General features: G+C 38.9%; 2 protein-coding genes across 3 annotated transcripts; one reads left to right on the top strand and one right to left on the bottom strand.

Moving 5' to 3' along the window:
- The first annotated feature begins 13,349 nt into the window (after window positions 1-13,349).
- Window positions 13,350-19,437, top strand: LOC134527651 (fibrinogen silencer-binding protein-like). 2 transcript variants are annotated; one of them, XR_010074236.1, is made up of 7 exons: window positions 13,350-13,580; window positions 13,670-13,928; window positions 14,011-15,206; window positions 15,823-15,885; window positions 17,825-17,938; window positions 18,690-18,751; window positions 19,163-19,251. XR_010074236.1 is itself a non-coding variant. In XM_063360516.1 (7 exons), exons 1-7 carry the CDS (start codon window positions 13,428-13,430, stop codon window positions 19,435-19,437), a joined length of 1,008 nt encoding a protein of 335 aa, XP_063216586.1. In that variant the 5' UTR covers window positions 13,354-13,427. The 2 variants fall into 2 exon arrangements, 1 of the variants encoding a protein (XP_063216586.1); XM_063360516.1 differs by lacking the exon at window positions 18,690-18,751 and having other exon boundaries at window positions 13,354-13,580; window positions 14,011-14,081; window positions 15,134-15,206; window positions 19,163-19,437.
- LOC134527650 (putative nuclease HARBI1) lies at window positions 17,980-25,431 on the bottom strand. The gene is made up of 2 exons (XM_063360515.1): window positions 25,024-25,431; window positions 17,980-24,216 (listed from the first exon to the last, which is right to left on the bottom strand). The coding sequence occupies exons 1-2, from the start codon at window positions 25,254-25,256 to the stop codon at window positions 23,349-23,351; spliced, it is 1,101 nt and encodes a 366-aa protein (XP_063216585.1). The 5' UTR covers window positions 25,257-25,431; the 3' UTR covers window positions 17,980-23,348.
- Window positions 25,432-27,163: the final 1,732 nt, after the last annotated feature.

The raw sequence follows: 27,163 nt of genomic DNA, 5'->3' as shown, positions 1-27,163 counted from the left end.
TCCTTTGTTGGAAATTGTCCCGCCGTCAAATTTTTAATGCGTAAATAGATCATTCAGTGTTAATAATATGATGTCTTAGAACAAATAGTGATGCAAAACAATAACTGAAATTACAAAAATGTCAAAAATGATATTTACAAGCATTTAGTTTTACGTTTCAATTGTTAAAAAATTATTTACTTGAGTTAGAGATTAGTAAAATTATTAGAATGGGGACCAACAGTTTTTGTACATTGGTTTTTATGGTTTATTATTGGAATATGATGTGCTGGCATTGTCTTTAGTAGTTACACACTCTTATAAAAGGCACAAACATAGCTTGCCCGAAACTGATGCAATAGACAATTGGACATAGTAAATTAATTAGTATATTATACTTCAGGTAAAGTGTGCAGTAAAAACATAAACAATATACTTTTAGCACCACGTTGGCTTTTAATGTTCTTAGAATGTGCAACATGGTTTCATTTACCTAACCTAAAATTTTATGAATCATTTGTCCGCTTGCATGATTTTTTCATTCAGTCCCTCGGAAAACGACAGATGTTCCACTTCATTAGCTTTATCAAAAATAGGACAGAGACACACAAGTACTCGCAGATCGGTACTTGTAGATAGTAGACACATACACACAGATTGGACGAAACAATTTTTGTCATCTATATTTCAAATGTACCGCCTACCCTAGTTCATATTCTGGCCGCTAGGTTCACTGATTACCACCAACACCAACGCCGACAAGGAAAATTCAATAAAAGTGTTATTTTCTTTACTGTGACTTATACAACTGTGCAATGTTTATATCAGTGCATTTGGCCCCTGTATCTAATCATTTATGTATTTAATTATATTAATTTATTCAGAGCGTTAGCATAAAACTAGAGCCTGGCCATTGTTGTAACTTAAAAAAAGTTAAGTCTTTTGTTCAGGACATTGAATAAATGTTTAACAGAATTCATTAAATTACTCTTAAGGCTCAGCCTCCCTTGACATAGTTGACATTTCTATTTTCACCTCATAAGCTTTGCTTCATTGGAATTTGTGGAAAAGAGAGTTCAGAATTTACAAGTGACTTGATATTTAGTCCCCAGATATCAACAAGACTAATATGTTTGACTAAGTGTATCACAATTGCATGCCAGTGGTTAAAAATTAGTGTTTGTAATGTAAGATAATATATTTTGCCAACTCCCTTCCCTATCGTAGCAGTTTCTAAATATGTGCTTACAAAACAACTTAAATAAGTAAAACAATAAATAACACAAAAATGGCAAGTGGGACTGAGTCTTAAATTTTTGTACATCACTAAGTGAAAGATAATATCTGATGTTTCTTCTCACAGGTAACGATTCATTGGCCATTGTGAGAAAAACCGGTGGGCAAATATCATCTTCGACTTCCCAAGGGCCTTCTATGCAAACGAAGAGAACACATCACAATGAAAACAATGGCGATAGTGAGATTAAAAAAAAATTTCATAAAACCCTTGTTGACACACATCTAGTAAAAACCAACAGTAATCAAAAATGTATTCTTGATGAACAGGTTGCTCGATACATATATGCTACAAATTCTCCTTTCCGGCAAGTAGATCACCCAGAATTCAAGAAGATGGTAAGTTTGTTGCGTCCTGGATATAAACCACCCACTCATGTTCAGATTGGGGGTGATCTGTTAGATACTTTATACACTGCCGAGAGAGAGAAGTGTGCGACATGTTTGGAAGGAAAAACTGTATGCTTAAGTTTAGATGGGTGGTCAAATATCCATAATGATCCTATCATTTGTGTAGCTGTAACTGCCAGTTTAGGAGAAGTTTATCTGGTAGATACAATTGACACATCAGGTCATTCACACACAGCTGATTATTTGGTACATGTAGCGAAAGCTGCTGTAGCCAAATGTGAACGTGAATTCAAGTGTTTAGTTCGCAGTATTGTGACAGACAACACTGGAAATGTGAGAAAAATGCGTTCAGACCTAGAAAAAGAAGATTTAAATTTTATCACATATGGTTGTTCAGCACATCTTTTGAATCTACTAGCTAAAGATTTGCAGGTACCTAATGTGAAAGAACATGTGGTAGAGATTGTTAAGTACTTCCGCAATAATCATTTTCCACACGCTAAGTACAAGCAAGAAGGTGGACAACAGCTTATACTACCTCAAGATGTTCGCTGGAACACAACAGTTGACTGCCTGTCAGCATACATAAAATACTGGCCAGTTCTCGTGAAAATCTGTGAAGAAAATCGCACTGCAATTAATGATAATATTTACAGAAAAGTGATGAATGTCGTTATAAAGAGGAACGCAGAGGATATGCTGAGGTGTCTGAAACCAGTGGCCATTGCACTCGATAAGGTTCAGAAAGATAGCAGTACAATTTCCACTGCTGTTGATGTGTGGAAAAGTCTAAAACAATGTCTTGAAGATGAAAACCTGAATGCAGACAGCATGGAGAAATTTTCCAGTCGCTACCATCAGGCACTGGATGGAGCACATTTCCTGGCATATCTTGTAGACCCACAGTTCTGTGGTCAACATTTGACAGCTGATGAGCGATCTGAAGCTCTTTCATTTGCAAACAACCGATACAAACACATTAAGTCTTTATTGCCCATAATTATTAAGTTCCAAGCAAAATCTACTCCCTTCTACAACTTTTTGTTCGATGAAAATGTCATCTCAAAAGTGTCGCCAATAGACTGGTGGAAAATGAACATCAATTCAGATACTACTGAAGTTATGGATGTCATAGAACCACTGTTAACAGCAACTGCGTCATCTGCATCAGTGGAAAGAATCTTTTCGACATTTGGTTTGGTTCAGTCAAAATTAAGAAATCGACTGGGTACAGAAAAAGCTGCAAAACTTGTATTTTTGTTTAAAATTTTAAATAAGTAATATTTTGTTGAAGTTTTTTTACATAGACTACTTTTGTATATGTGCAATTCTGAGAAGAGAAAAAAAAAGGAAATTGTGGTTTTGTTTTAAATCACTTTTATCTAGAACAATTGGAACAAAGGGATGACAGAAGTGACAGTTACATTTAAGATTATATGTATATATTTTAGAGATATAGTTATTTTGTATAGCACTTCCTTATTTTTGTTACTAATGTTAACTGTGATACTGTACTAAAAATTTTCATAAAGTTACATCATTAATGTTTCCTTAAAATACTATGCAAAGTAAAATTTTATTTCACAGAAAGAAAATTAAGCTAGTTGTCTTTGCAAAATGAGTTAATCTATTATGAATCACTGTAGAGGAAAGTCACGAAAATGTACTGTATATTACACAGATTATAATTTTTTATATTTTAATCAAAAAAATCCTATTTTAATCAACAAAATCTGATTTTAACCAAAAAAATCTGATTTTTTTGATTTCTTTAAAAAAATCAGGATTTTTTATACCCTGCGATCGCTGCGACGATTATGCAAGTAAATATGGTAAGTAGGCATGATTACTTGATTTTTAAAAAATACAGTATAGGAAAAATTAACATTCATATTATAAATTGATTCTATTCACTGATTTAAAAAAAAATCACATGATGATTTAAATTATGATTTAAATCACGTGATTTAAAAAAAATCACATGATTTAAATCATGATTTAAATCACGATTTAAATCATGCTGATTAAAATCAACATACCCTGGTTGATAGTATGTAAACAACTAACAGTGGTAAACAGCTTATTAAGAGGTTATGTTTGTTTTTGTTTATAATGTGCTTAAAACTTTGGTGCTACCGCAGATGTAGTAAGTTGTATGTGTATAAAAAATATATTATGTGTTCTACTGTGGTTTTACGAACTAAAATAATTTTGGAACACTTAGTTTCATATAGATTTATATTTTACACTAAGAAAATATTTTTTTTTGCATATTTTAGCTTTCTGTGGGGTGAAGAGAAACAATGCCTAGGAACTATAAACCAGACCCCAGGGGTCCAAAAAAATAAACATGGCGGCCGCATAGCAGCCGACATATTTTAAATTTCCCGCTTACCACCATAAAAATATAAACATGGCGCCCGACTAGCAGCCGATGCGGCTTGTTTAAATTTACCGCCTACCACTATAAAAAAAACATGGCGGACTACATACATTTTTAAAACTTCAACACAAAACAACAAAATTTTTATAAGCATATATACAATATCTGAAATTATTATTTCCAAGATGGCCTCGAGGCCGTCCGGTTAGCATCGCTGACTACCAATCCAAAGGTTGACAGATCGAATTCCCGCAGCCGCGAAACATTCAATTTTTGGCACGCGCGACACTAGCGCTCCCTATCTCTTTAAATTACAACCATCGCACCAGCCTCCACGTGACACCAACAACAATCTCAGGATTCCCTCTACATGGCTCCCGGCAACGCCCACCCGGCCACGTGGTGCCACGCCCACCTCCTGCCACGCCCACCTCCTGCCACGCCCACCCGGACACGTGATGCCACGCCTACCTGTTGGAATGCCACAACCACCTGTTTGTTTGTTGATAGTGTCCCAAAACCAGCGCCCTCCCCCTACTACTGTATTGTACAGCGTGGTCTTCTCAAATTTGAGATTCACCATAAGTGTCTTTCCTAAAATGCCAATAGGGATAAACTGAAATATAAGCAAAACATGGACATATTGCTTATGAAGGTACTTTTTATAACTGGTTCTGTGTTGGTATTCATCCATATGACATTCTAGTAATGTAACTCTACAGTTATTTTTGAGGGAACATTTTTCATTTATTTTCATGTACCTAAAAGTGTCATAAAGATGTAAATGTCAGTTGTTATTTTATAAATATATTTCAGAATATTCTCAGAAATGTTTAACAATTATTGAGTGTTTTTCATCACCCCTGTTAAGGTGTGACTTGCACCAAACAGGCAAAACAAATAGGTGTTTCTATTCACCCCTACCCAAGGGTGAATAGAAACACGCCACTTTATTTAACCTGAAGCCAAAAAAAAAAAATTATGTAAAAAACTGATCCATGGAGTTCAATCTAGAGAGACTGACTATAATTATTATTGCATAAATTCTGGATATATCAATTTTTTTCATGCCTACACTACAGTTTGAAGATTAAAACTGTTTCTAATCACCCCATTTCACAATTGTCTTCGTAGTTGGGAACTTTTGTGACTTTTTACAAATGGTACCCCAACCTTGTGTACCATATCTTACAACTCAATTCGTCCCAGCTTAAAGATGACCTGACTTCAACGTTCACAAAACACTTCAAAAATTAATTGTGAAAATGTTTGTAGAGGTTTAAAATTTTGATGTTTAATATAAATTTAGCTGGACAGTCTTTATTAAGAAGAATAGTTGGACTTTTAGATAGATTTATTGTATTTAGTTCTCCCACAAGAAAAATAACACTATCTGCCATTGCATGCAGAGATTAGGAACCTAATCTATGATTGAATGATGTCCACCACAGGTCCACACTGTTTCCATAGCAACACAATTAATGTTTACTGCTCGAAGAATGAATGTTTAATATTTTGATAATGTCACAAAAAGGTTCTGCTGTCGCTTGGCGACGATGGACAAAACAAAGACATGTGCCCTTAGGATGGCAGCTAAAAATTACTTAAGCCCAAAGTGGTATACCACAATGACGTTACAGATAATGTTAAACTGATTATTTTCCATGCAGTGACAGTTTTATGTATAGTGATATATTTTACATTGCATTAGATGTCAAAAACAGTAGATTCTTCTACATGGCAACAAACTGTATGTCTGTATGTCTACGGAGCAGCAGTTTAAAACTAGGTAGGTAGGTACAGTGGTGTAGCCAGGATTTGTGTATGGGGGGTGTTAAGAAGCATGCCCCCCCCCCCCCCCAATCGTACTAAAGCGTTGGGTCCGGGGGTTATCCCCCAGGAAAATTTGGATTTTAATGTGTAAAATAGTGCTAATTTAGCAGTTTTCGGTTACTTAAATTTAAATATTTTAATGGTAAAATTTTTATTAATTTTAATGTGAAATTTGTTTAAGTGATGAATTCGAAATTAATTAAAGATTTGGTGCTAGGGGAGGGGAGGGGGTTGTTTGAACCCCTAAACCCCCCCCCCCCTAGTTAATCCCTGGGTAGATATATATATCAGATCCCTGTAAGGACCAATTAGATACCTATGCCACGAACTTAATGCTACAAGTATTTTTATATGATGCAGAAATTTTCTAAATTATTTTATTTTAAAAATAATGACTGATTATTTTGTTTCTATGTTTAAGTTTGGTTTTTGCATCTGTTGCGACCAATCAGAACATGTATTTTAAAGTTAAAATGTTTTATCATTTGTTATTTAAAAACTTTTTCTACGACTATCGTTTGAGCAAGATGCATGTGTGACTATGAAATACCTATAATTACGTGTATTTAGTGGGTCAGGTGACGTCCCTCGGCTTTAGGTCCCTGATTTCCTGTTGGTGTAATTGTCCTGTTTTGCCCATGTAGCTCTCGTCGGTGAGGAGTGAGTTTAGGCCAAAGTGGCCGGGACAGGAAAATACGGGACCTGGAGAGAATTTAGGTGGGTAGGAGGAACGGTAGGCAGCTCTAAGGATAACTCAGTGATGTTCGTTTCCACGAGCCCCTTTTATTTTCGCACTGAGAACCTGCCGCAGCATGGCGGGTACGCCACGGAAGGAGTGCCCTCCCCGCCGCGACCCGGACTCCCGGAAATAAGTCTCGTCTTTTGGAAACGTTCCAACACGAACAGGGATGGTAATCCCGTAACTATGGTTCCGGTTAAGATTGCTCTGTAATGATGCGCAGCGCGTGCGCGGTCCGTCACGTAAGAAATTTGTACTGACTGAGAGGTTCGGCGGTCCGTCTATGCGCGTACATGGCCTATGACGTTCGTCTGGTGACGTCCCGGAAAACTCGTAAAACTCAATACGGCGAGCGATACAACGAATGCAGCTCAGCTGCAGAGACGACCCGTGACGTTTCACTGTCGTCGGACTGCGAGCTGAGAAAACGCGCCTCGCGAGCAGCGTGGAACGGCGTGCACGTCTGCTCTCTACCGCGCCCAGAACACCACTGCACTCCCCCGCCCGCCAGCGGACCGAGGCCTGCGGGCCGCGGAGGAGGGGAGGGGAAATCGGTCGGCGTGGGAGAGGCCCACCCCGCGACGCGCCAGGCTGCGATTACATTACTAGCATGGCATAAGCACTTGAGAAAAATCACAGAATTATAAACACAACTTAGCAAGTAATTAATTAACAAGCGAATTTACACATGAATTAATCAAGTTACGATTACATGACAAGCGAAGTATTTACACAGTGTTTCTGACGTGAGAGTTTTGCTATGATACAAAATATACACAATTGTTGAGGCATGTGACCATTTAAAAATACATAATAAGCATACTATTTACATCTAAGAAAGAAGCCCACTGGCATGCCAGGGCGCACGCGGGTGCGTCCCTGCTAGCTGCACTTCACAGTTGGTGCACTAGTATTGCAAGGGAGGACGTTGACGAGGCACAACGGCCTGAAGGAGCCGAGTAGACACTTGGGTCGACGTCAAATGTTCCCCCTCGGACGAGGCTGTTATGTCCATCAACGCCTCTCATTTACTCGCATGGACGTGATACACTGGGCTGTTGCACTGGAGCACTCACCTGGTGAGTGCGGCGCCCTCGTGGTGTCGGTGCGTCAGCAGGCTGCGTCGTCGCTTCCAAGGTGGACCGCGTGACAGGCGAAAGGGGCGAGGCACCTTCAGCGGCGCGCACGGCGGCAGGCGGCGGCGTCGCTTCCAAGGTGGCCCGCGTGACAGGCCGAAGGGGCGTGGCACCTTCAGCGGCGGGCGTGTCACTTTCAGCGGCGCGCGCGGCGGCAGGCAGCAAAGTCGCTTCTAAGGTGGCCCACGTGACAGGCGAAAAAGGCGTGGCACCTTCAGAGGCGCGCGCGACAGATGGCGGTGGCATTGCTTCCAAGGTGACCCGCGTGAAATGCGAAAGGGGCATTGCACCTTCAGCGGTGCGCGCGGCAGAAGGCTGCGGCATCGCTTCCAAGGTGGCCCGCGAGATAGGCGGAAGGGGCGTGGCACATTCAGCGACGCGCGCGGCAGCAGGCGGCGGCGTCGCTTCCAAGGTGGCCCGCGTGACAGGCGCAAGGGGCGTGGCACCTTCAGCGGCGCGCGCGGCAGCAGGCGGCGGCATCGCTTCCAAGGTGGCCCGCGTAACAGGCGAAAGGGGCGTGGCACCTTCAGCGGTGCGCGCGGCAGCAGGCGGCGGCGTCGCTTCCAAGGTGGCCCGCGTGACAGGCGAAAGGGGTGTGGCACCTTCAGCGGCGCGCACGGCAGTAGGCGGCGGCGTCGCTTCCAAGGTGGCCCGCGTGACAGGCGAAAGGGGCGTGGCACCTTCAGCAGCGCGCGCGGCAGAAGGCGGAGGCGTCGCTTCCAAGGTGGCCCACGTGACAGGCCGAAGGGGCGTGGCACCTTCAGCGTCGGGCGTGGCACTTTCAGCGGCGTGCGCGGCGGCAGGCAGTGGCGTCGCTTCTAAGGTGGCCCACGTGACGGGCGAAAAAGGCGTGGCACCTTCAGCGGCGCGCGCGACAGCAGGCGGTGGCATTGCTTCCAAGGTGGCCTGCGTGAAATGCGAAAGGGGCGTGGCACCTTCAGCGGCGCGCATTGCAGAAGGCTGCGGCGTCGCTTCCAAGGTGGCCTGCGTGACAGGAGAAAGGGGCGTGGCACCTTCAGCGGCGCGCACGACAGCAGGCAGCGGCGTCGCGTCCAAGGTGGCCCGCGTGACAGGCGGAAGGGGCGTGGCTTGTTCAGCGGCGCGCGCGGCTGCAGGCGGCGTCGCTTCCAAGGTGGCACGCATGGCGGCGGTCGTGGCACGCCCTTGGTATCGTGTGGTTGTTGCACGCCCTTGACGTCCGTGGCGAGCGGTTGTGGCGTGCCCTCGTCGACGTGCATGGCGAGCGGTTGTGGTGTGCCCTCGTCGATGTGCGTGACGAGCAGTTGTGGCACGCTCTCGATGACGTGCATAACAGGCGATCGTGGCGCGCTCTCGTTGACGTGTGTGCAGAGCGGTTGTGGCAGAACGGCCGGTTCTCACCGTGTAGGCCCCTCGTGAGCCCCTACGGTAGTTGGGGTCGGCGGCGTCAGGGGCGGCGTGTCTGAGTCGGCCTGCCGTATCCACCCGGACGCCGCGTGCCAGTCGTACCACAGGGGCTGGACGGATGCGGCTTCCTCCGTCTGCAGCGATGTCCTTCTGCTCGGCGTTTCCACCCCATATGGTGGGGGCTGTGTTGTAGTCGGTGTCGGAGGCTACGTCGGTTGCAGTGGCATCGGGAGTCTCGCCGACTCATGCAGCGTGTCGGCGTCCGCCCAGTGTGACCAGCAACACCCATACACAGCTTCGCTCGGCACTGGTCACACGTAAAGCCGGACATCCATTCCTCTTCTCGCGCGACCAGTTGTGAACACTCGCTGTGCCATAGATTCCCGCACGTCTCGCAGATCCGCCCATCAGATGTCCCGCCGGGGCATGAATCCGCACCGCACATTGTCCTACCATACGCCCGGTATTCAAAGCAAAATCCGCACTCATAATCTGCGAAGTGCTCGCAGCTCTCGCCGGGCTCTGGAAAGTCCGCTTCCGCCCATGTCTCTTATGCTTTCTGGAAATCGTCTATGCTTTTCGGGAGTGTCTCGCTGATCGGTAATACAGTCTGCATCTTCCCGCGGCGTTAACTTGCACCGAAGATCATTGCTGCGTCGTGGTCTCAGGTTCGTGGCACTCCCACGTCGCGTTATCTGTCGCGCCAACGATCCTTGTCGCGTCGCCCGCCGTCTCCGGTTCACACTGTTCCCACATCACGTTATCTTGCGCCGAACGTCTCTGGTTCGCGATGTTCCCGCGCCTTGTTAACTCTCGCCGATGTCTTGGGTTCCCGTCGCTCCCACGTCACGTAATCTCGCGCCGACGTCTCGAGTTCGGGTCGCTCTCACGCCGCACGGATGCACCTGCCTCTGTCCTGTCTGTGTGCGCTTATGTGCATCCGCGTGCGCTTACGTGCATTCTTGTGTGTTTACGGCCACACTAGTTGGGCGCCAAATGACGTACCTCGGCTTTAGGTCCCTGATTTCCTGTTGGTGTAATTGTCCTGTTTTGCCCGTGTAGCTCTCGTCGGTGAGGAGTGAGTCCAGGCCAACGTGGCCGGGACAGAAAAATACAGGACCTGGAGGGAATTTCGGTGGGAAGGAGGAACGGTAGGCAGCTCTAAGGATAACTCGGTGATGTTCGTTTCCACGAGCCCCTTTTATTTTCGCACTGAGAACCTGCCGCAGCCTGGCGGGTACGCCACGGAAGGAGCGCCCTCCCCGCCGCGACCCGGACTCCCGGAAATAAGTCGTGTCTTTTGAAAACATCCCGACACGAACAGGGAAGGTAATCCCGTAACTATGGTTCCGGTTAAGATTGCTCTGTAATGATGCGCAGCGCGTGCGCGGTCCATCACGTAAGAAATTCGCACTGACTGAGAGGTTCGGCGGTCCGTCTATGCGCGTACATGGCCTATGACGTTCATCTGGTGACGTCCCGGAAAACTCGTAAAACTCAATACGGCGAGCGATACAACGAATGCAGCTCAGCTGCAGAGACGACCCGTGACGTTTCACTGTCGTCGGACTGCGAGCTGAGAAAACGCGCCTCGCGAGCAGCGCCGAGCGGCGTGCACGTCTGCTCTCTATCGCGCCCAGAACACTATTGCACTCCCCCGCCCACCAGCGGACCGTGGCCCGCGGGCCTTGGAGGAGGGGAGGGGAAATCGGCCGGCGTGGGAGAGGCCCACCCCGCGACGCGCCAGGCTGCGATTACATTACTAGCATGGCATAAGCACTTGAGAAAAATCACAGAATTATAAACACAACTTAGCGAGTAATTATTTATAAAGCTAATTTACACGTGAATTAATCAAGTTACGATTACATGACAAGCGAAGTATTTACACAGTGTTTCTGACGTGAGAGTTTTGCTATGATACAAAATATACACAATTGTTGAGGCTCGTGACCATTGAAAATTACATAATAAGCATACTATTTACATCACAGAAAGAAGCCTACTGGCATGCCAGGGCGCACGCGGGTGCGTCCGTGCTCGATGCACTTCACAGTCGGTGCACTAGTATTGCAAGGGAGGATGTTGACGAGGCACAACGGCTTGAAGGAGCCGAGGAGACTCTTGGGTCGACGTCACAGGTATAATATACATCTCTTTATAGATGTTTAGTGTGACAAAAGTGTACTTACATACTTTTGAGAGGCGTGTTTTATATGTAAAATACCGCAGTAAGTCCGGGTTTCCATAACTACTTGTAATATACATTCTAAGCAGACGTCAAGGGCGTAACACAAAAGCTAAAAATATTAGTGACTGGAATTCGACATATTCATCAAATTTTAAAATATTCCTTCTAGATACAGTAAACTGTTGTCTTTAACGATATTAACAGACAATCGAGATATGTACTCGCCACTCGGATTTCCATCAATTAAGACCTCACACTCTGAGACTGAACTGACTAGCTGAAAATTCAGTTTTAACAATTTTACATTTGTTTCTGTTAAAACAAACTGAGTACACAAGATTTGGAGTGACATTAAATCTTCATCATATAAATTTGCTTAATGTACCCTACATATATCTAGTGTGGAGTCAGCTAGTGTAAATATTGAAATTATTTAATGTATTTAATAATTTCGGTTTCTCTAGCCTACCTCTCTCAGTTTTAAGAATTGTATCTAGAAGCTTGTGTCTGAAAGTCAAGGTAAAGTGTGTCAAAAGTATTTAAATACTAATATCGTGAATAGACCTTAGAATAAAGTGTAAACAAATTCAACTGTACGGTTTATATTTGTGTGTAATGTTTGTGACGACAGTGACAATACACTTTGACATGCACAAAATCAAACTTTATATAAATAATCTTACTTAAAATAATTTATTTTAAACTACAGATCGAATTTGTTATTACTCTCAACTTCAAAACATCTAACAATTCTTTCACTTTTGTGAATTATCTTTACAATCAAATGTTAATTATTTGGATGTTATTTATTTTAACTAACTTCAGTCCTGTAGATCTTGGACTACCTACTGGGTACGTAACTTGCAGTACCAGACAACCAAAATAGCAATACGTTATTCCAATATCAAATTCCATCTATACTCGTTAATACTATCTAGATCGGGATCGCGATTTTGGAATTTGATTTGTAAATCTAAAGATGAACAAGTTATTCGGTTTCCTTTACAAAGAATATTCAATATACTATAACAGATTCTATTTCTGCGAAAAATGTTCGTCTTGTTTAAATTGTAATTCGTTAGGGTACTTCTATATTCAGCGAGTCTTCGGGTGATGGGGTAAGGGACCAAACCTTGCTGCAGGATACCCACGAGAAGTGTAGGTTCTCGGAGACTCCTTGGTTCGACTTATTCAGGACTGCGATGTTGGGGTTGCTCCTCTGTCCTCTAGCGTGCGGTAGGAATACGCGCTGTCACGACTCCATCCTTCAGACTATGGGCTGCAACTGGGCTGGACTGGGCGACGGTCATCCTTCCCGGGCTCGAACTGCGACTTTTCAATCTTCGACAGGATTCTTCTTTCTTCGGAATTGTAAATGGCATTTAATCTTCGTAGTTTCAAAGCAAATTAAAGTAATTTGACAATCTCTTGAACATGGATATTTGTCGACTTCTCTTCTTAAAGTAACTATTTAAAATCTTGATGTCTGAGTCTTATCTTCGTCGATTAAAATTATTATTTTCTTCAAAATCTCAGTTAACATTGGCATTAATAACCATTTTCAATCTTCTATAAATATTCAATTATAAATCAATGTCAAAATCGTTGCGTTCTAGCTGTTGTCTTAATCAAGTCTCATTTCGTTCTAAAATAATATTTTCCCTGTCACTAGCAAACGATTTTAATTTGTTTGTTGTTAAAATTAAAATAGTAAAATTACTAACCATTACTGATGTGTTCATCTTTAAATTAATAGTGGTTTCAAAAATACTGCTATGCTTGCCTTGACATTATTTTTAATTAAAAATTAACATAGAGTAATACATACTATGTATTAAGGGCCTGTATTACCACCTCCTGATAAAAGTAGCTGACAGCTATCTACCAGATAAGCTCTTGCTGGCTTATCAGGCACTGTCGCCTATTACGACCTCCTGATTGCAACCCAATAGCTATCTGGGACTTATAGTGTGATTCTTTGAATGTTGGTAATGATATTGTTCGTTAAAACGCGAATTTTAGTAAAAATTGTGTTCGTTAGCTTGGCGATACTGATAGCGTGTTGTAACTGAATGTTATTCTTTTTTCTAAACGGTGTTGTTGATTTGTATAAGTTAAATTTTACAATTCGAAATGGAAATTGAAAATATAGATCGCAAAGGTACCAAACGAACCAGGTCCGTGAATTATAGCGTCGAAGACTGCCTAAAACTGGTGGACCTTATCCGTCCACTAAAAAATATTATCGAAAACAAAAAAACTGATGCTGTCCAGTGGACGGAAAAAGTAAGTTATGTAAATTTTAAATGCATCATTCTCCTTTTTTGATTGCTGTTGTGTGTTTTAGTTACTAGTATAATGTTTTCAATTTTCAGAACAAAGCATGGGACAGTATATGTACGAGGTATAATAGTATCACGACCCAGTCTAGAACGACAAAAGAATTGAGGCAGAAGTACGAAGCCCTCAAACGTGATGCTAGGAAAGACTCTGCTTTGCGGCGACAGGCCTTATTGCAAACTGGAGGCGGACCAGGAATTGAAATAAAAAATAACATCGTACTGGAGAAAATAAAAGAACTCCTCCAGCTTTCTGCTGACGGATTGAGCAGCATTTTCGACTGCGACCGGATATGTAAGTTTTAGTTTAGTACCAAAAAATAGTGTGAAAGGTGTGAAACGTATAAGCTGTTTAATAAAGGACTGTGTTTCTTTAGGCGATGCACAAGTTTCTGTAGCAACTGTTGAACCAGGTGAGGTGCAGGAAGAAATTTTGGAAACCTTAGAGGTACGTTAAAAAAAAATGCAGCTATCCCTAAGAACAAGGTAATGAGTGTGAAGCAATACTGAAAATTTTATAAAGTGGTCTTAAGTGTTTGCTATATGTAAAAGTTCATTTAGTCTAATATTTATACATTTCTTTTAACATTGCAGTTTGAATGTCTTTGGAAACTTGTTATTGTATGTATATAACCTGAAAAGTACTTACGTTTTAGAAAAAATTTTAATTATCTGTTCAGCTGTAGCAACTGTTCCGTTTGAGGTAGACAGTTTTTAAATAGCCTAGTGTGTATTGATACTATCCTTCGGTGTGACAGATTTTAATATTTCAAGGAAGCATAACGTACTAAGTAGTGCTTGATTTTTGAGAACATTCTGAAAACGAGCATTTTTATTGAACTCCAATATTGTTGTGACATCCTCTTGTGTGTCTGTTTTTCTGAAATGTCGCTGCTAGTTAATTTAGAATAAAATGCAACAAATAATTTTTGTGTTATTGGTCACAGGAAAGTAGCGCAACTCGGTAGTTACCTTGCCAAATTGTAAAGTTTATCTTATTTTTATTAGCCTCCTTACATGCATGTAAAGTTCACCTTCGCTACCCCACATTGGCCGTTGCTAACAGTTACTTCTCGCTATGTCAAAAGACTTGCATAACTCTACTGGACTGCTGCTTTAAGCTTTTAAATTTACTCTGCCCAATCTTGCCTGGTCCGTTTTTTCCTCGTGGCCACTGCAGCTTCCTCTCCACGAATAATGCAGACTCTTCGGCTTATCATGTAGCAGCGTGATTCCCACCGTTATATTTGCTTCTCACTATGCATAGTATTTATTACCCGTATTTAAGATTGCACATTTACATATTTAATTTAATTATTAATCATCTGAAACTGCAAAACACTTACCTTAATGAATTAAAATACCAAAATTCTTATATCACACTTGTTTGCCAAATTAGGCCCATCTCAATGTATATCAAAGTGTTCAGTATACTATATTATGTGGATTATGTAACAATGCATTAATTTAAGTTTTTTTTATTATTATTATTTAAACTAGGAAATTGCAGAAAAAGCTTCATGCTGGGAACATTTACGAGAGGAAGATTACTACGAAACTGTGGAACTGCAAGGTATTTATTTATTAATTAATTTACTAAACACTATCGTAATGAATAAAAGAAGCCTGAGATATAGAGCTTGTAAGTTTTGAGTCATACAGTATAAACAAAGACAGATACAGTACAAAGTAACAGCAGCGAGTTATCACACTATGATACATCCTCATATTCTTATGGGATTGTAGTCTTATTGAGTCCGTAACCACGGAAATTATTACAGAATGCAATCAGAAACAGCTGCTTTAGGATGTCAAAGACTGAAGCTTTTTGAAAGTTGAATTCCATTAAAATGATGTACTTCAGGAAACACACAATATCCTTGTACATAAACCAATTTAATGGGAAATTCTGCAAGATTTCTGGTCTGATCTGTAAATATTATATATATTTAAGTCACAATATTTGTCCTACATTTTAAAATTCATATAGTATTTCATTTATCAGGGAAGGATGGGCCAAATTCAGTTAAGTATAAATTTAGAAAAATTTCAATGTAAAAAATAAAAAAAATTTTTCATGGCGTCTACACAAAAACATTTAGGAAGTTCATTGCTTATAATTTAATAACAATGTTTTTGTCTCTTTAAATCCTTGGTTGATGCATTTCTTTTTTCCATTTTACTTGCAGGTGTACCTGATAGTACATTGGCAACTGCGTCAGTCATCTCTGCCACAGGAAATTCGGAGAGAGGTAAGTCTTAAGTTTGTCTTATTCATTACTAACAACACTTTCCCTTGATGTATTATTTAAAATCAAAATGAAAGTAGTATTTTGTATTTTCCTTTAATAAAGCATATTCAGGCCAATGAAAAATAAAAAAGTCAGTAAAGGTACTTTTGAAACATGAAAGAAATGTGTGAGTCTACTGTAAGGGGTCATCTTTTTATCAGTCAAATTACCCTAACGTTGCTACAGCCTCTTTTCTCAGGGTTCTAATGTTGGGTTCATACGAGATGGTATTGAAGTGCCGGTCCGACAGGCTACAAAGTTCTTACCGTGCAAAATTAAAAGATAATAAATCATTTTCTTCAGTTCCCTTCTTTTTTATTTATGCAGGTTCAATTTACACTTATTGTTAAGGTAAAGTGATAACTATGCCTGTACGGTCACATGGTTGGCGATTAACACACTTTACCATCCATAATGATTAGGCCTACATAAATTACTACTAAAGAAACAATTTTGTGGCTTTTTCAGGATATACACATACTGGGCAATTGGATTAAAAGCTAGTACGTAAACAATTAAAATTATGTATGTTTTAACATGGCCTGCCCGACTTTCCTTGCTAGTTTACTTCACCGCCCATGTCCGAAACGTCCGTTACCATGCACTGAGATGGCATGTACATGAATTGTTACAAAAACAACAAAAAGTATTGAAAAAAGCCTATTTAAAACTAGTTCACCAAATGTCAAAATTGATTATACCTGTGTCAGTTTCACAGAGCTTCTTGATGTTTGGAAAAGTATTGAAATAAAATGCACAACATGGCAAGATTGTAATAAATTGCAATTATTTTATATTGTAAATATACTCAAATTTATACCCATTTAACACAATACTCTTAATCAGTTAAGAAAAACAAATGTTATACATACTTGTGGGTAGGCAGGCAGGCAGGCAGGCCTATGACCTTACACTATATTACTTAGGAGTTTTTTTTTTAATGGCTGTAACCATGTTCCCTCTTGTGTACTACGACTAATAGAAACTTATATTCAATTTTTAAAATAATTAATTATACGTGAATTTTAAAACAAAATATATTAACATGGTCTCTGCTGTTTTTTAAATGTGTATGTTAATGAATTACTATCAAGTTTGTTTATTGTGTCCTTAAGATGATCTTTCAAAACATAAAATATAAAGATAGTGGGCAAATCATAATTATTGCATAATTGTTATATATTGTGTACATTTCAACATGGAAGGATAATATATTCCATACAATGACAGAATGGTTTTTACAAGAGAACACTAATGTTGTAACTACTTTCTTGAACTGGATAAATGTGAGACTTAACACAGGTATGCATGCTACAGGCTCATTACTTTAAATTAGAATGTTTAAGCAATCTTCAAAATCACTATCCACCAGTTTGTTGACTTGTGCATAGAGGCAATGATGCTTAGGGTTTATGGTACACTGATCTTGAATATTTAACAAAGTTCCACAATTACTTTCTAAGAGAGAGAGTTAAAATGTATGGCTTGTCAAGGAATAGATTATAGCATCAGACACCTTTCCATATTCTTGATATTCACCATACAATTTGTTATTTTCAGAATACGTACTATTTTAAGATAACAAAACTCAAATGTATTTCATTTTTTTTTTACTCAGTGATAAAGTAATAAGTATATCATTGCACATGTAGCACAATAAAAATATGTAGAATACAATGTTTACTGCCTTGATGAGCTAAAAATGTTGATCTCTCCCCCCCTCCCCCCCCCCCCTTTTCCACCAAATACAGATCAGTGAGTAGTTGTATTTGATAAAAAATTAACATGTATTTTTTAATTATGCATTTTAAAAAGAACATTTTTTTTCAAGGTTATAATAAATACTATAGAGTAAAAATTCCTTACATACAATATAGTTCATAATACCTTTTACTTTCAGAAACAGATGACTGGTCATCCTACAAGCCATCCATGCTGAGAAAAGCAAAAAATTGTAAACTGAAGGAGAAAATTGCTGCATCACACGATGAATCGGAACGTTTAACTCCAAATGGTAATTGTTTAAAAATTTGCACTGGTTTTATTTAATTTAAGTTTATTGTGTAAAGGGTAGATTTTTTCTTTTAAGGCTTAAATATTTTGTGTTGGTTCAATTCTCTTCAGATGTTTCAGTTTGTGTAGTAGTGGGATTTGTGAATGTATGTTAAAAAGTAATAGTGTATGCAAATTATGTCTAGTTTGGCCTCTATGAACACAAAATACAAAACAAGAAAACAACATAAACCAAAATAAATAGTACATATTGGAAAAAGATTGGACATTTAAACAAATTACATTCTTTTTCCAAATATTCTATTCCTTCAGTTTATGATACATTATTAAGAAATCAAATTTATGTAGCCTGGAATTATTAGTTTCGGGTCACTTTTTTTATCTTTAATTATTTTTTATTCACATACTCTACCCTTAAATAAAGTAAACAATGTTTTACACAGCTATTTCGAAAGTAACCAAATCTTAATACTGGTTTTAATTCATATGAAAAATTATGTCAGTTCATAAATGTAGGCCTTTACTGGTTAGATTTTTACCAAAAAGTTGTTTAAATCACCTTGAAACCAAATCAATTAAGGATAAATATAGAACATTTTTTTTCATAAATATACCAAAAACCGTGTGCAGAATGTGGATTTAATGAAGGGAAACTTTATTTGTATGTTCAGATAGTTGATACTGGTCATATAGGGCTAGTGATATGTTATATAATATAGAGAAACTTTAATTTATCACAAACCACATTACAGTGCACTGTCTGGGGAAGCTTGCCTGGCCAGCAACACTTTTTTCCACGCAGATGCATGAAAATGTATGTATGTATAGAAGGTTGTTTATTGTAATATAGACAATGTTTATAATATTTCAAGATTTCTTAAAAAATTTTACATTAGTATTTTTTTGTTTACTCTCTAACCCACTCTTATTTTATTCCTAAATATAAATCACTGCATTAGTGCTACTTTTTAAAGACTTAGTTAAAGTTAATTTATGTCAAAAATTATTACTAAATTATTACTCTATGCTGCAATGGTTTGCTCTAACCAATACATTTTAAAGCAAATTATTTTTTGGCCTATTTTCCTGGTACATTATCAACAGTTTTTCTTGACTTTTAAAATATTACTTGAAATTTACATCATCTAATTAATTCAAAGTTCCAACAACACCTGTGAATGCTGAAGATTTTAGGCTATTAAACACGACTGATTTGTTTTCTTAGCGTCAAGAAGTATGCAGAGGAAACGGCCTGCATTCCATGACCGGCCATTATCAATGAATGGGGAGCGGCTCAGCGGTTGGGCAACGGAGAAAAGAAACCTTGCGCTTTGTCAGCAGGAGCTACTCCGAAAAGAGTTTGAGGCCAGAGAAGAGAGGGAGGAGAAGCTTCACAAAATTGAAATGGAGATAAAAAAGAAAGTATTAGAGAAACTTGAGTTGGACATTATGATAAGGAAAAAAACTTTACAGGAAATGGAAGACAAGCATAAGTGTTAATTTTATTTTCTACTGTTCATACAGTGACCATCTTCAGTTTACATTCCCTTTTCAAACATGTAAAATTAATTCAACTTGTAACGTTGCAAGACCCCTGCCCTCCTAGCAAAATATTTTTCTTTTAAATTGTTTTCATGCCTGTAAACATTTCTTAAAAAAGTCTCTCCAAGAATATTTTACCGGTTTTATGTATTTAAGGGTTGATATTTGCACTTGCTGTGTGTTTTAATACTGTACTTTGTATTTTAACAGACATTTTCAATCATTACTATTAATTATGTAATTGTTCACAAATAAGTCGTACTAGATGTTTACCTGTTTTGGCCTACTTTTTCAGGTTTTTTCTAAATAAGTTTAATTTTGTTAAGTAATTTGTATTAGGACTGTTGTTTTTTTTAACTTTCATTAACGTGTTACATAATATTCTAAAACAATGGACTTTGTGTGGGATGTAATAGAAAGAGACAGGTATATGGGACCTACGAGTGTGAGTGAGATAGAAACGGTAATTCCCCAGTAAGAGAGAGACTGTAACAATATCTTGTCACTGCGTGGGAACTCGGAGAGAACTACTCTCCGATGATGTTGGAGAGAGTAGGAGAAAGTGAATCCCCTGTTTCTATGTGTTAAAATGGTTTTCAGTGTATATGTTCTGTGTTCTGATTGGCTTGTAATTGTAAGTGTGAATGAAGAGTGTATGTGATAGGTCGGTGAGGTCATGTGACTGCCTTTCCTGCGTGAAGGAACCAGTGCCATGACTTCACCAGTCATCTGTCGATCGCTGCACCAGGAGGGCGCGTTACCCAAGATGTAGAGATTTTAAGGAGGGCAAATTTAACGTCGGTAGCGAGAGCCATGCCAAAGATAATAAATTAATCTTTTTTTTTTTTTGGACATTTAACTAAAAATTGCGGCTACCGACGTCAGCGTTTGGCTCATGGCAAAATTCGTTTTCGCTGGGTGCGGCCAGGTTTGAGGCTGCACTGATTTCGTGCACTTACAGTATAATGTTACTGAAGGGCTTAACCTATGTTATTTTGCGTTTATTTTCATCGCCCGAGGTGCGAGCAATTCTTGACTGACAGATGTACGAGTTGAATGAGTGAGAAAAAATTTGAAAGTGATTGGCTTCGTCTGTGCAGCATTCTGTTTTGAAAAAATAAAACAAAAACTACAATTGGTGCTTAACATCTCTTTTGTTTAATTTTTTTATGTAACAAAACATTATAAACTTTATTTATGTAAATATTTTGTTTATCAATTAAAATATAAGGTTATAAGTGCACTTTATTTTTATCTTCCTTACTACCACATTGGATGAAATAGATGCAAGTAGAAGTGTGGTGACCTAAACACAATGTGTAAATTTTCCTATGCATTTACACTTGCTTCTCTTGGATTTCTGTTAATTGGACTGTTAAGGGGCCCGCCTACCTGGTCACACACACGGTATGCAGAGCTTCAGGAAAAACAACGCGATTTCAAAACTACTCAAGATATCCGAGTGGGGCCTATTTACGAATAGCATTTAAGAGTTCGCTGAGGCCCGAAAAGTACTTTTAGTTTTGGATAATGTTTTTAAACTGTATTTCTAGAAGAGTTAAAATGGCTGAAACGCATGTTTTCAGAGTAATTTTTAGGTGTAAAACAAGTGGTACAGATTCTTGAAAGCACTTAAGGGGCTTGCATTACACCTTTATCTTCATTTCCCCGTAATATAAAAATACGGTCACCGCACAAATTTCACAGTTATCAATTGACGAAGAGAAGACTGCGCGCCAGTTCAGAGCCTTGCGCTTAGAGGCGATACCGCGCTAGAAATACCATCGAGCGTCGCGCTTATCATCCCGCCTCACTAACACACATACACCCCTGACGAGGCGGAAAGTAGCTATTGTATACACATTTAACTGTCGTGGTGTACATGTTTGCTGATCCAAATATTTATTAATCCAATATTTTTTCTAATAGGTTATTTTACCAAAAGCATTATGTAAATTAAAAGTCTGATGTTAACAAGACATGAACTCCTGCATCTATAAGATTTGATAAATGCCTTTTGAGAAGGTCTGTTGAATTTTTCTGCACAATAACCATGGAGCATAAGATGTATAACTTTCATAACAGTCTCATTTTAAACAAAGCCAAAACATGCAGGTATAGAAATTTTGAGTTTTGATATGACTTTTACCATACACATGAAAATAAATCATACAAAATACATTAATTACAATGAAATTAAATCTACAATATCATCACATTAAAAACACAACTCAACCTTGAAATGGGACAATATCATTTCTTACTAGCCAACATAACCATTATTCACAATATAATAACATAATAAATAGATTGTTAAAGTATATATTTTCTCTACTTAGGTAATTGATTTGCACATAATAAATATCACAAACTCATTTATAGTATGCTTTACATCAGGAATAAAATTTAAAATATTTTTTAAAGTAGTTATGGTAACATGGAACAAATGCAAAAACAAATCAATGTCCAATGTGATACCAACTAGTTAACACAAGGTAATTTATAATTAATGTCACATTCATAGAACACAAGTTACCATCACACGAACAAAGCACAAAAAATATGAACTTCTAGAGATTTCTGAAATACAGAAAAATGAAGTTTGGTTTTACTTTGTCGAAATTCTGACATAACTGAAATTTGTGGCAGAGGAAGCATATCAAATCCAGATAAAATTTTTGGTTGTTACATAGCCTAATTTGAATAACACTTACATAAATATTGCTGTTATGGCATTAATTTAATATCGGTTGATTTGCTTATGTCCCCATAGCAATCTTTCTTTTTACAACTTTTAAAAGGTGAAAAATTTACTTTGGATGCTAATACTTTCTACTAGTGGCTTCAAAATGTACTATTACTTGCAATCAGAAATGGGAGGTTCACAAGTTTTCCAACTGTTCAAAGGTATTGTACCCACAAAAATTGATGCACTGCAAGAAAAGAAACATTATTACAACAATAACTTAACACATTAACAAATTATGCTGCTTACTAGATACGTTAAATAGCAATTGACATAAAAGATTTGTTTCACAAATTCTACATGGTACAGAACAGTCTTAATTGTTCAGTTATTAACTGCAGTTATCTAGGTATATCAAAACAAAACTTAAATAGCTACCTGAATACATAAACTTATGTATGCAAATATAAAGAGTGTGGGAATACAATGACTTCATGTTGTGTAAGAACATGTGTATTTAACAACATGGAAATGAATCTACAATATTCCACCTTCCACAGTTCGAAAAAGTTTGAAATAAATATCACGGTGTCTAATACAAAAATTTAACTAACAAAACTTAGCTTATGGATGATTGATGGTGCACTAGAACTTTTCTCACTGCCACTGGTCTGATCTTTAACAAAATTATAATTTATTTAAGTTCATACAGCAATTTTTTATAAGGTTAAAAAGTTGAAGTAGTGGCTACATTTTATTTAAATAAGCCAGCTGACACCCATGCCTCACATTTAACAAAAATATCATACAACTGATAGACTGTAATATGGTCCTGAGATAAGATTGGGTGGAAAATTACAATTTTCATTGACAAAAATAAATGCTTATATTACCTGAAGTTCAGCAACATACTTTGCAGGCAAACCAATAAAACAGCCTTCTAAAATTAAAGTAGCACCGTTTTAAAGTGTGCAATTAACTTTAACAATGAAGTTACTTAAGACTGGATGACTAAATTTTACAGCAATTGTTTCAAAACAGACTACAGTAAGTGAAAAAAAAATCTATGGAAGAAAATATTCCATGCAAATCAAGAATTATAAAACTGAACACTATTAACTGTAGCTAACCTAGTACAAAATGCAATATGGTGTGCACTGCTCTTCAACATAATAACAAAAGCTCATCTCAGACCTTCAAAATATTGAACAAATGTCTGCCTTGCAGCTTCCGGACCACCAACTTCTTGAAGCAAAGGTATATCCCCATCCTCAATGGCTCGGATAACCCTTGCTTGAACAGCAAGGTCAACTGGTGGTTCAGGTTCATTACTGTCAATGGCAATGTTATGTAGCACTGCACATGCTACAATTACAGCTTGAACATTTTCAAGTTGTAACTGTATGCCTAGTGCAAGTACAGGAAAGCGAGCTTTCAACACTCCGTACTGTCTTTCCACTGTATTTCTCGTTCTAATCAGAGCTTCATTGTAGAGATTTTCAGCAGGAGTACGGGGATTTCGAAAAGGAGGAAGGAGATGTAAGCTGGGGCCATAACCAGAATCACAGATGATTACACCATTTCTGAAATCTCCTCTCTCAAGCCTTGCCTTCAACACACTATTATTAAAAATGGTAACATCATGTGTTGACCCTGGCCAACGTGCTACAATGTCCCTTATTTTAAGTTTTGAGTCGCATACCGTCTGAACATTTATGGAAAAGTAACCTTTCCTGTTTCTGAATTCTTCAGGCATGTCACCACCTGGAGATTTCACTTTGACATGTGTGCAATCCATGGACCCAACAACTCTGGGAAAAGCTGCTATTTGGAAGAAACTCACTTGTGCTTGCTCTATTTCTTCTTCTGTCTGCGGCAACTTAATATACTGGGGTCGCAGAAACGCAATTGCCTCACTAACGCGTTTGACCACCCTACCAGCTGTGGTCTTATGTACCCCAGCAAAATCTCCCACAGAAGTGAGTGTTCCGCCTGTCGCATAGTAGCGTAACGTCAGCAGAAGTTGGTTGGTGGGTGATATTGCAGAATTTCTGAAAAAAAAAAAAAAAAACATGATATTTTTTGGGGGTCTGTAAATGTGTGTGTGTGTACATATATCAGAATTGTTCGGAAAAAGAACAATTTAACGATGCTGAGAAAAGTATATTGTTAGGTTGACGGCATGTATTTCTATTAAATAGTTTTCTTGTAATGAATACCTACGACTGAACGGCTATGTCTCCAACTAATATTTTGTGTGACATCCATGGCATTATTTCAGTCATTATTTGCATGTGGCGTTAGAGATGGTCATTTATAAACTATCATACACGACATTTCTAATGCCTGTCAATCACTATGTGCTGCTATTGTATGTGACCTCTGGCTCGTGACCCTAGCCAATAGGTTTGAAAAAAAAATAAGTAAATAAATTCCTGTCTACTTTATATAAATAACTTATGTGACAGATATTGTTTTGTTTCACAGTTTGTTGTTTCACTGTAGGGGTAGAGTAAACAACAGATGATAAATTTTTGTCTTTCCAGAATCATTTCTGTATGTGAATTGTACATGATTGGCTAAAAAAAAAAAAAAAGCTAACTGTGTTTACATATGCACTGATTAAGGATAGACGATTTTTCTTGTGTAATTTAAGTCACGTTAATTACGTCAAGCCGTTTGTGGACATGGCTTGTTTTTAAGTTTTTTTTTTAAATTTATTTTTCATAACACCCAGGGCCTTAACCTATAAACATAGTTAGGTTACTATTAAATGATCCTATAGCCCAACTCAAACATCTAAATTTAAACAAGATGTTTCGTCCATTTTCATTCACACAAAACTAGGAGCTAATTACCTGTCGGTGCGGAATTTAATAAAGTCGTTGATTTCAATCATCAAATGGCGTGTTGTTTGCTTGGTTATCCTGAAGCGCATAAAGAACTCCTCTTCACTCCATTCTTCAAGATTATCGGGTCGATCTCTAATTTTCTTTGCGCTTCTTACATGCTGAAGCATGTCATCCAAAAATAATTCATCATCGGAATCGCTATCAATAATAATACGTCTCCTACGTGCCGCCATTGTCATCAGCTACTTCTTTTAACTTGCTGATAGGGATATATCAGGTAGTCGAAGTACCTGACAACTTATCAGGAACTTTGTCAGGTAGATAGGCGATATCAGCAGGTCGTAATACGGATTTTAGAGCTATCGTGCTGATAAGTTATATCCAGAACTTTATCAGGAGGTGGTAATACAGGCCCTAAGTCTATTAGACTTTTTTTTTGTTGGTTGGCCTACGGTGTGAACCAGCAGCCATAGTTCAAAGCAGCTGAACTTAGACGTTAGTGGGTTATCTACGGTAAGGAAAATCACGGGTAGGGAGGCTAGTCTTCTTGGTAGAGGCCGATCTACCACAGGAGCGTAAGGCCATGGATGAAGGTGTAAGAGGATGGGCACGGAAACCGGCCACCTCGGATTATTACTACTTAATAGTTATACATGAATATGATTGCCTCTAATGAAATCAATTAAGATCTGACATACATCATGTGGATGGTGGTATAACATCGAAGGATACGACAAGGGGAAAGGCAATCCCAGTTTTTGCAAGTCCTGATACATTTGTTGTCTGTCCACAAAATTTGGACATCCAGAAGTATATATCGCATATCTGCATAAGGGTTTCTGCAGGAACAACCCGCCGAATCAATAATACCCAGCTTGTAAAGATATGCCGGTGAACTATTGTGATCGGAACGAAGACGAAAAGATATTATAGCACGATTGTGATGTGATGACAGGGGGTAGTGGGATATAACCTTAAATGTAGTGCCATGTAACTCATGATATAAGGTAGAGCGGGTAGCAGATAATTGTGTCAATTGGGAAATCATGGGGGAATGATAATGGGCTTGATAAGTGGTTGTAAGAGCTGCGGAGATCGCGGGTACATAGGGACAGCCTGTGTGATTGCCATTTTCGCTAGATTATCGACTATTTCATTGTTGTGTATGCCAGTATGATTGGGAATCCTTAGAAATACAGGTTCGTATGTGTATTGACGAATGCCTAAGCATAATTTTTTAATTTCAAGGATAAGAAGCTTTGCAGGAGTCCGGAAGGATTGTAGCGAGGTTAAAACGCTAGCAGAGTCTGAGAGTATGAGAGGAGCTTTTATCTGACAGTGTAGTATATATGTCAATGCTTGATAAATCGCGAATGCTTCCACCAGATAAATGGTGATGTAAGTAGGTAATTGGAATAGGCCCGTTTTGTGATTAGTTTTATCAAACCAAGCTGCTCCCGTTCCATCAGAAGTTTTGGAACCATCGGTATAGAGATGGGTCCTGTCAGGGTATTGTGCGAGCATTTCCAGAGCCATCTGACGGAGAGCAATAGGCGAGGTATCTTTGCCTCCGAAAATTCTGACAGTGGGAGTATAATGGTGACATGCATAATCATAGGAAAACTTTGATTGTATCTGGGTGGGCAACATGGATACCGAACTTCGTTTTATAGACAGGGGAATTTCATATACTTTATCCATCAACCTTTTGAGGCTGGTTAACTTCGTCAGATGTAGATGAGTCCAATGTTTATAGTAAGTTAGTGGTCGGTATAATGTTAAAGGAAATGTACCTAACTCAACTTGCAGATATATAATTGGTGTAGATTTGAAAGCTCCTAAAATAATCCTCATGGCTTCGTTCTGTATTTTTTCCAACCGATAAGCTTGAGTCTTAGATATATGCTGTAGTAGAATACAACCGAATATTAGATTAGTTCGGATGGTAGCTAGAAAGATAGTCCTCAGGGTATGAATATCTGCTCCCCATCTGTTGGCAGTTAAGGCTTTAAGCCGTTGTATCCTGCGGTAGCATTTATTGATCACATAGTTGATATGGCCAATACCATTGAGCGTTCTATCAAAAATAACACCTAAATATTTTACTTGGGAAATGGCCGGAAAAGTGTGACCTTCTAATGATGGA

The sequence above is a fragment of the Bacillus rossius genome, chromosome 1, assembly GCF_032445375.1.
Source record: "Bacillus rossius redtenbacheri isolate Brsri chromosome 1, Brsri_v3, whole genome shotgun sequence".
NCBI lineage: Eukaryota > Metazoa > Arthropoda > Insecta > Phasmatodea > Bacillidae > Bacillus > Bacillus rossius.
This window is presented reverse-complemented; position numbering and strand designations above follow the sequence as displayed.